A 10,811-nucleotide genomic window follows, 5' to 3' on the forward strand; every position below is an offset into this window, starting at 1 on the left:
AGATAGAGAGAGGGAGAGAGAGAGAGAGAAAAGCAGACAAAAACAGAGAGAAACGGAGAGAGAGTTAAAGAGATAGAGAGAGAGAGAGAGAGTTAAAGGGATAGAGAGAGAGAGAGAGAGAGAGAGAGGGGGATAGAAGGGTAGTGGAATGTGGGTGTTATTAGGACGAGGGAACTGTTGTGCTTTGGCCTAAACAGAAGAGGCAATATCTCAGAGGAAGGGTGACCTCACTGGGATTACCAGCTGTGGTATTTACCAAATAAGGTATGCAGATCTCTGCTCTCTCTGTGTGTTCATCTGACGTTCTCCGACGTGGGGAAGAGGTCAGACCGCCTGCAGAATCTCTTTCCATGTCCCAAATGGCATCCTATCCCCTATGGGCCATGGTCAAAAGTAGTGAACTATCTATATAGGGTATAGGGTGTCATTTGGTACACATACCCTCTTTCTGGGTATGGTGGAAAGTTGTCCAGGCACTCAATCGTGATCTCTGCCTTTAATCACACAGTTGGACTAATGTGTGTGTGTGTGTGTGTGTGTGTGTGTGTGTGTGTGTGTGTGTGTGTGTGTGTGTGTGTGTGTGTGTGTGTGTGTGTGTGTGTGTGTGTGTGTGTCTGTGTGTGTGTGTGTGTGTGTGTGTGTGTTGAGAAGGGTGAACCATTAGGAGGAAGTAGTCTGAGAATAGTCGGAGAGGGGAAGGAGGGGGGGAGTGACAGAAGAAGGGGGAGAGGGGGAGTGAAAGTTTAGGGGGGGAGTGAAAGAGGGGGGAGGTCGGGAGTGAAAGAGGGGGAGAGGGGGAGTGAAAGTTTAGGGGGGGAGTGAAAGAGGGAGGAGAGGGGGAGTGACAGAAGAGGGGGGAGAGGGGTAGTGAAAGTTTAGTGGGGGAGTGAAAGAGGGAGGAGAGGGGGTGTGACAGAGGAGGGGGGAGAGGGGGAGTGAAAGTTTAGGGGGGAGTGAAAGAGGGGGGAGGGGGGGAGTGACAGAGGTTAGGGGAGGTGACTGGCTTTTAAGAAGCCATTTTATAAACAGAGAGGATGATGTCTGAGAGAGAAAGAGACACAGAGAGAACCTATATTTATGTTTCCTTATTTCCCCTTTTGTACTTTAACTATTACAACACTGCAATTTTAAATGTCTATATTATTTTGTTACTTTGGGTCTAGAGGCTGGGTCTAGACATGTTATAGATAGATGGTGGTGTAGATGAGGCTGGGCGTAGTCAGGTTATAGATAGATTGTGGTGTAGATGAGACTGGGTCTAGTCAGGTTATAGATGGTGGTGTAGATGAGGCTGGGTCTAGTCAGGTTATAGATAGATGGTGGTGTAGATGAGACTGGGTCTAGTCAGGTTATAGATAGTGGTGTAGATGAGTCTGGGTCTAGTCAGGTCATAGATGGTGGTGTAGATGAGGCTGGGTCTAGTCAGGTTATAGATAGATGGTGGTGTAGATGAGGCTGGGTCTAGTCAGGTTATAGATGGTGGTGTAGATGAGGCTGGGTCTAGTCAGGTCATAGATGGTGGTGTAGATGAGGCTGGGTCTAGTCAGGTTATAGATGGTGGTGTAGATGAGGCTGGGTCTAGTCAGGTCATAGATGGTGGTGTAGATGGGGCTGGGTCTAGTCATGCTATAGATGGAGGTGTAGATGGGGCTGGGTCTAGTCAGGTTATAGATGGTGGTGTAGATGAGGCTGGGTCTAGTCAGGTCATAGATGGTGGTGTAGATGAGGCTGGGTCTAGTCAGGTTATAGATGGTGGTGTAGATGAGGCTGGGTCTAGTCAGGTTATAGATGGTGGTGTAGATGAGGCTGGGTCTAGTCAGGTCATAGATGGTGGTGTAGATGAGGCTGGGTCTAGTCATGCTATAGATGGGGCTGGGTCTAGTCATGCTATAGATGGAGGTGTAGATGGGGCTGGGTCTAGTCAGGTTATAGATGGTGGTGTAGATGAGGCTGGGTCTAGTCAGGTTATAGATGGTGGTGTAGATGAGGCTGGGTCTAGTCAGGCTATAGATGAGGCTGGGTCTAGTCAGGTTATAGATAGATGGTGGTGTAGATGAGGCTGGGTGTAGTCAGGTTATAGATAGATTGTGGTGTAGATGAGGCTGGGTCTAGTCAGGTTATAGATGGTGGTGTAGATGAGGCTGGGTCTAGTCATGCTATAGATGGTGGTGTAGATGAGGCTGGGTCTAGTCAGGTTATAGATGGTGGTGTAGATGAGGCTGGGTCTAGTCATGCTATAGATAGATGGTGGTGTAGATGAGGCTGGGTCTAGTCATGCTATAGATAGATGGTGGTGTAGATGAGGCTGGGTCTAGTCATGCTATAGATAGATGGTGGTGTAGATGAGGCTGGGTGTAGTCAGGTTATAGATAGATTGTGGTGTAGATGAGGCTGGGTCTAGTCAGGTTATAGATAGATGGTGGTGTAGATGAGACTGGGTCTAGTCAGGTTATAGATGGTGGTGTAGATGAGACTGGGTCTAGTCAGGTTATAGATGGTGGTGTAGATGAGGCTGGGTCTAGTCAGGTTATAGATGGTGGTGTAGATGAGGCTGGGTCTAGTCATGCTATAGATGGGGCTGGGTCTAGTCATGCTATAGATGGGGCTGGGTCTAGTCATGCTATAGATGGAGGTGTAGATGGGGCTGGGTCTAGTCATGCTATAGATGGGGCTGGGTCTAGTCATGCTATAGATGGGGCTGGGTCTAGTCATGTTATAGATGGGGCTGGGTCTAGTCATGCTATAGATGGGGCTGGGTCTAGTCATGCTATAGATGGGGCTGGGTCTAGTCATGCTATAGATGGGGCTGGGTCTAGTCATGCTATAGATGGGGCTGGGTCTAGTCATGCTATAGATGGGGCTGGGTCTAGTCATGCTATAGATGGAGGTGTAGATGGGGCTGGGTCTAGTCATGCTATAGATGGGGCTGGGTCTAGTCATGCTATAGATGGGGCTGGGTCTAGTCATGTTATAGATGGGGCTGGGTCTAGTCATGCTATAGATGGGGCTGGGTCTAGTCATGCTATAGATGGAGGTGTAGATGGGGCTGGGTCTAGTCAGGTTATAGATGGTGGTGTAGATGAGGCTGGGTCTAGTCAGGCTATAGATAGTGGTGTAGATGAGACTGGGTCTAGTCATGCTATAGATGGTGGTGTAGATGAGGCTGGGTCTAGTCAGGTCATAGATGGTGGTGTAGATGAGGCTGGGTCTAGTCAGGTTATAGATAGATTGTGGTGTAGATGAGGCTGGGACTAGTCAGGTCATAGATGGTGGTGTAGATGAGGCTGGGTCTAGTCAGGTTATAGATAGATTGTGGTGTAGATGAGGGTGGGACTAGTCAGGTTATAGATGGTGGTGTAGATGAGGCTGGGTCTAGTCAGGCTGGTGGTGTAGATGAGGCTGGGTCTAGTCAGGTTATAGATGGTGGTGTAGATGAGGCTGGGTCTAGTCAGACTGGTGGTGTAGATGAGGCTGGGTCTAGTCAGGTTATAGATGGTGGTGTAGATGAGGCTGGGTCTAGTCGGGTTATAGATGGTGGTGTAGATGAGGCTGGGTCTAGTCAGGTTATAGATGGTGGTGTAGATGAGGCTGGGTCTAGTCAGGTTATAGATGGTGGTGTAGATGAGGCTGGGTCTAGTCAGGTTATAGATAGATTGTGGTGTAGATGAGGCTGGGTCTAGTCAGGTTATAGATGAGGCTGGGTCTAGTCAGGTTATAGATGGTGGTGTAGATGAGGCTGGGTCTAGTCAGGCTATAGATGGTGGTGTAGATGAGGCTGGGTCTAGTCAGGTTATAGATGAGGCTGGGTCTAGTCAGGTTATAGATGGGGGTGTAGATGAGGCTGGGTCTAGTCAGGCTATAGATGGTGGTGTAGATGAGGCTGGGTCTAGTCAGGCTATAGATGGTGGTGTAGATGAGGCTGGGTCTAGTCAGGCTATAGATGAGGCTGGGTCTAGTCAGGCTATAGATGGAGGTGTAGATGAGGCTCAGTCTAGTCAGGCTATAGATGGAGGTGTAGATGAGGCTCGGTCTAGTCAGGCTATAGATGGAGGTGTAGATGAGGCTGGGTCTAGTCATGTTATAGATGGTGGTGTAGATCTCTGTGTGTTTCTCTCTCTCACTCTCTCTCTCAATTCAATTAAATTCAGTTAAATTTCAACCTTATTTCAAATTTGGGGAAATGACACTCTCTAATTGTTTTATATTTTTGACATTTAGTCAGGAAATGCAGCTCCGTCTCAGGTTCTGCTGTGGTGCAGTGGTTGCACAGCCTTTCCTCTACAGGGAGACAGGTTCTGCTGTGGTGCAGTGGTTGTACAGCCTTTCCTCTACAGGGAGCCAGGTTCTGCTGTGGTGCAGTGGTTACACAGCCTTTCCTCTACAGGGAGCCAGGTTCTGCTGTGGTGCAGTGGTTACACAGCCTTTCCTCTACAGGGAGCCAGGTTCTGCTGTGGTGCAGTGGTTACACAGCCTTTCCTCTACAGGGAGCCAGGTTCTGCTGTGGTGCAGTGGTTGCACAGCCTTTCCTCTACAGGGAGCCAGGTTCTGCTGTGGTGCAGTGGTTGCACAGCCTTTCCTCTACAGGGAGCCAGGTTTTCCTGTGTCTACCCTTCTCAATGGCAAGGCTGTGCTCACTGAGCCTGTACTTTGTCAAGGGTTGTCTAAGGTTTTGTGTTTGTGTTTCCCCCTGTTTACACCCAATAAGTAATATAGTTTTATTTTGGCCGTGTTGTAATTTGGTTTATCCTGATTGATTGGATGTTCTGGTCCTGAGGCTTCAGTGTGTTAGAACAGGTTTGTGAACTCGGCCCCAGGACCAGCTGGATGGGGGGACTCTTTTCTTTGCTCAGCTCTTGGCATTGCAGGGCTTGGTAATGATTTGAGAGGGGGTCTCTGTATTTGAGATGTTTCCAAAACTTAATTGCTATTTTTTGAGTTTTTATTATTAGTGGATTTTGGGCTAATTCTGCCCTGCATGCAGGGTTTGTAGTTTTCTTCTGGACATGTAGGAGAATCTTACAGAACTCGGCATGCAGGGTTTCAATGGGGTGTTTGTCCCATTTGATGAAATCTTGTTTTGTAAGTGGTAGTCTCTCTCTCTCTCTCTCTCTCTCTCTCTCTCTCTCTCTCTCTCTCTCTCTCTCTCTCTCTCTCTCTCTCTCTCTCTCTCTATATATATATATATATATAAATATATCTCTCTCTCTCTTTCTGTTTCTCTCTTTCTTTCTCTCCCTCTCTCTCTGTCTCTCGGTTTCTCTCTCTCCATCTCGCTCTGCTCATGCAGTATAAATTCTCACTGTGAAGTTGGAATGTTTATCACAAGGCTTGGCTTATGTACAAATGAGAGAATCATTCACCAGGGACAGCACGGACAGACTAAGGAGCACAGTGGGAGGTGTTTGTGCAATGTGTGTGTTCAGATCCAGTGTGCGTGATCTCACCAAGGGAAAGACCACAGATGTGCTACTGGTCAATGCGGCTTGTCTATAATGGCAGGCAACAACAAGACAGCACTCTACGAAGTGTTCAGACAACACACACACACACACACACACACACACACACACACACACACACACACACACACACACACACACTACAGTACAGTGTGCTCACCCAGATTGTACTGACCAGAGTCTAGAAATTACAGTTATATGTCTCAAGGCTAGACAATAGACCACTCACTGGAGAGACCAAGGGTATGTCCAAAATGGCTCCCCATTCCCTTTATAGTGCACTCGTTTTGACAAGGGCCCACAGGGTGGCAGTTGGGACAGTCCCTGGTCTTTATGCTATGACTGCTAGTCTTCTAGAGGGAAGGACAGATGACCTCTAGAAATCACCTTGGAGGGAGGTACCGGTTTGGAGGAAACACAATAGCGGTCAGGGAGATAGAGCTGGTTGAGCTCATAGCGTTTCAACAGTCAGGGAGATAGAGCTGGTTGAGCTCATAGCGTTTCAACGGTCAGGGAGATAGAGCTGGTTGAGCTCATAGCGTTTCAACGGTCAGGGAGATACAGCTCATAGTGTTTCAACGGTCAGGGAGATACAGCTCATAGTGTTTCAACAGTCAGGGAGATCGAGCTGGTTGAGCTCATAGCGTTTCAACGGTCAGGGAGATAGAGCTGGTTGAGCTCATAGTGTTTCAACGGTCAGGGGGATAGAGCTGGTTGAGCTCATAGCGTTTCAACAGTCAGGGAGATAGAGCTGGTTGAGCTCATAGTGTTTCAACGGTCAGGGAGATAGAGCTGGTTGAGCTCATAGCATTTCAACGGTCAGGGAGATAGAGCTGGTTGAGCTCATAGCATTTCAACGGTCAGGGAGATAGAGCTGGTTGAGCTCATAGTGTTTCAACGGTCAGGGAGATAGAGCTCATAGTGTTTCAACGGTCAAGGAGATAGAGCTGGTTGAGCTCATAGTGTTTCAACGGTCAGGGAGATACAGCTGGTTGAGCTCATAGCGTTTCAACGGTCAGGGAGATAGAGCTCATAGTGTTTCAACGGTCAGGGAGATAGAGCTCATAGTGTTTCAACGGTCAGGGAGATAGAGCTCATAGCGTTTCAACGGTCAGGGAGATAGAGCTGGTTGAGCTCATAGCGTTTCAACGGTCAGGGGGATAGAGCTGGTTGAGCTCATAGTGTTTCAACGGTCAGGGAGATAGAGCTCATAGTGTTTCAACGGTCAGGGAGATAGAGCTGGTTGAGCTCATAGTGTTTCAACGGTCAGGGAGATACAGCTGGTTGAGCTCATAGCGTTTCAACGGTCAGGGAGATAGAGCTGGTTGAGCTCATAGCGTTTCAACGGTCAGGGAGATACAGCTCATAGCGTTTCAACGGTCAGGGAGATAGAGCTGGTTGAGCTCATAGCGTTTCAACGGTCAGGGAGATAGAGCTGGTTGAGCTCATAGCGTTTCAACGGTCAGGGAGATACAGCTCATAGCGTTTCAACAGTCAGGGAGATAGAGCTGGTTTTGAATAAATGAATGTTGTAGGTTACTAACGGTTACTAAGTTTATGAATTCGTCTTTCTGGTTAACTTCATTTTTTTCTCTAGCCATTACATTCAGCACAGTCCACTTTCTGATGGACACCAGCGTATGTTTTATATCTATCTATTCATTACATTACATTATACTCACTGGTATCACAATTACACGTGTGGAAATCAGCAGAACACCATATATCCACCTTAAACCCCTCTGATTGCACACTACAGCATGTCGTGTTCAGATGTAGTGATTGTAATACTTGACATACAGTATTCATTAGAATGGATACTCATTGGTGAGGATACACTTGTCATTGTATGTGAATAATATATTTGGATATCATTAAAATGCCTGATAAATATCTTAAACCAATCTGTAATAACAGTAAACATGTTGTTCAGATATAATGCTGTTTTTTATCTCACCTTCGCAGCTCCAATCTGTTCTTTCCTGAACTTCTCTAAAGGTGCAATTAGCACATCATCCGCATTCTGGATCTGCAACACAAATACACAGATACACGGCATTCAATCACGGCTTCAACAGTATCAAATTACAGTAAAATACACAGATACACGGCATTCAATCACGGTTTCAACAGTATCAAATTACAGTAAAATACACAGATACACGGCATTCAATCACGGCTTCAACAGTATCAAATTACAGTAAAATACACAGATACATGGCATTCAATCACTGTCACGCCCTGGTCTAAGTATTTTGTGTTTTTCTTCATGTATTGGGTCAGGCCAGGGTGTGGCATGGGTTTTTGTATGTGGTGTGTATGTATGGGGATTGTAGCTAGTGGGGTGTTCTAACTAAGTCTATGGCTGTCTGAAGTGGTTCTCAATCAGAGGCAGGTGTTTATCGTTGTCTCTGATTGGGAACCATATTTAGGCAGCCATATTCTTTGGGTGTTTCGTGGGTGATTGTCCTTAGTGTCCTCTGTGTTAGTTTGCACCAGTTTAGGCTGTTTCGGTTTTCACATTACGTTTATTGTTTTTGTAAAGTTCGTGTTTCTTTATTATTAAATAAACATGGATTGCAATAGCCACGCTGCATTTTGGTCCGATCCTTGCTACACCTCCTCGTCCGAGGAGGAGATAGAAGAAAGCCGTTACAATCACGGCTTCAATAGTATAAAATTACAGTAAAATACATAGATACATGGCATTCAATCACGGCTTCAACAGTATCAAATTACAGTAAAATACACAGATACATGGCATTCAATCCCGGCTTCAACCGTATCAAATTATAGTAAAATACACAGATACATGGCATTCAATCCCGGCTTCAACCGTATCAAATTACAGTAAAATACACAGACCCAAACCCTCCATTAACCCGGACGATGCTGGGCCAAACCCTCCATTAACCCGTAGGATGCTGGGCCAAACCCTCCATTAACCCGGACGATGCTGAGCCAAACCCTCCATTAACCCAGACGATGCTGGGCCAAACCCTCCATTAACCCGGACGATGCTGGGCCAAACCCTCCATTAACCAAGGACGATGCTGGGCCAAACCCTCCATTAACCCGGACGATGCTGGGACAAACCATCCATTAACCCGGACGATGCTGGGCCAAACCCTCCATTAACCCGGACGATGCTGAGCCAAACCCTCCATTAACCCAGACGATGCTGGGCCAAACCCTCCATTAACCCGGACGATGCTGAGCCAAACCCTCAATTAACCCGGACGATGCTGGGCCAAACCCTCCATTAACCCGGACGATGCTGGGCCAAACCCTCCATTAACCCGGACGATGCTGGGCCAAACCATCCATTAACCCGGACGATGCTGGGCCAAACCCTCCATTAACCCGGACGATGCTGGGCAATTGTGCGCCGCCCTATGGAACTCCTGATCACGACCGGTTATGTCTTATTTCAGATACATCCTCCCTGTCTCATTTCAGATACATCCTCCCTGTCTCATTTCAGAGACAGCCTCCCTGTCTCATTTCAGAGACATCCTCCCTGTCTCATTTCAGATACATCCTCCCTGTCTCATTTCAGATACATCCTCCCTGTCTCATTTCAGAGACATATATGCCTTTCATCAGGCCGGTAACATCCGGTGACGTGACGCGACGCGACACGACACACACACACACACACACACACACACACACACACACACACACACACACACACACACACACACACACACACACACTGCACCGGTAGGGCAGGGAAGACGAGGACGAGGGAGAAATAGGAGAGGAAGAGTTATCTGGGACTAGGAGGGGTGACATGGCACTGGGTTTGATTTGTAGTGTTATTCTGCTGCTTCTGTGATAAACTCTAGACACCAGTCTGTTCATTACTACATTATTCTGCTGCTTCTGTGATAAACTCTAGACACCAGCCTGTTCATTACTACATTATTCTGCTGCTTCTGTGATAAACTCTAGACACCAGCCTGTTCATTACTACATTATTCTGCTGCTTCTGTGATAAACTCTAGATACCAGCCTGTTCATTACTACATTATTCTGCTGCTTCTGTGATAAACTCTAGACACCAGCCTGTTCATTACTACATTATTCTGCTGCTTCTGTGATAAACTCTAGATACCAGCCTGTTCATTACTACATTATTCTGCTGCTTCTGTGATAAACTCTAGATACCAGTCTGTTCATTACTACATTATTCTGCTGCTTCTGTGATAAACTCTAGATACCAGCCTGTTCTTTACTACATTATTCTGCTGCTTCTGTGATAAACTCTAGATACCAGTCTGTTCATTACTACATTATTCTGCTGCTTCTGTGATAAACTCTAGACACCAGCCTGTTCATTACTACATTATTCTGCTGCTTCTGTGATAAACTCTAGATACCAGTCTGTTCATTACTACATTATTCTGCTGCTTCTGTGATAAACTCTAGATACCAGTCTGTTCATTACTACATTATTCTGCTGCTTCTGTGATAAACTCTAGACACCAGCCTGTTCATTACTACATTATTCTGCTGCTTCTGTGATAAACTCTAGACACCAGCCTGTTCATTACTACATTATTCTGCTGCTTCTGTGATAAACTCTAGATACCAGCCTGTTCATTACTACATTATTCTGCTGCTTCTGTGATAAACTCTAGACACCAGCCTGTTCATTACTACATTATTCTGCTGCTTCTGTGATAAACTCTAGATACCAGCCTGTTCATTACTACATTATTCTGCTGCTTCTGTGATAAACTCTAGATACCAGCCTGTTCATTACTACATTATTCTGCTGCTTCTGTGATAAACTCTAGACACCAGCCTGTTCATTACTACATTATTCTGCTGCTTCTGTGATAAACTCTAGATACCTGTTCATTACTACATTATTCTGCTGCTTCTGTGATAAACTCTAGATACCAGTCTGTTCATTACTACATTATTCTGCTGCTTCTGTGATAAACTCTAGATACCAGCCTGTTCATTACTACATTATTCTGCTGCTTCTGTGATAAACTCTAGATACCAGCCTGTCCATTACTACATTATTCTGCTGCTTCTGTGATAAACTCTAGACACCAGCCTGTTCATTACTACATTATTCTGCTGCTTCTGTGATAAACTCTAGATACCAGTCTGTTCATTACTACATTATTCTGCTGCTTCTGTGATAAACTCTAGATACCAGTCTGTTCATTACTACATTATTCTGCTGCTTCTGTGATAAACTCTAGATACCAGCCTGTTCATTACTACATTATTCTGCTGCTTCTGTGATAAACTCTAGATACCAGCCTGTTCATTACTACATTATTCTGCTGCTTCTGTGATAAACTCTAGATACCAGCCTGTTCATTACTA

General features: G+C 46.0%; 1 protein-coding gene across 2 annotated transcripts in view; it reads right to left on the minus strand.

Moving 5' to 3' along the window:
* LOC139385663 (rho GTPase-activating protein 42) overlaps positions 1-10,811 on the minus strand; it is a 225,947-nt gene that overhangs the window by 125,338 nt on the left and 89,798 nt on the right. For both annotated transcript variants that reach the window (XM_071130909.1, XM_071130910.1), the window contains exon 4: positions 7,417-7,488. In XM_071130909.1, coding sequence (XP_070987010.1) covers positions 7,417-7,488 — 72 coding nt within the window. The remainder of the gene's footprint in view (positions 1-7,416; positions 7,489-10,811) is intronic.

The sequence above is a fragment of the Oncorhynchus clarkii genome, chromosome 27 (genome assembly GCF_045791955.1).
Source record: "Oncorhynchus clarkii lewisi isolate Uvic-CL-2024 chromosome 27, UVic_Ocla_1.0, whole genome shotgun sequence".
Classification (NCBI taxonomy): Eukaryota; Metazoa; Chordata; class Actinopteri; order Salmoniformes; family Salmonidae; genus Oncorhynchus; species Oncorhynchus clarkii.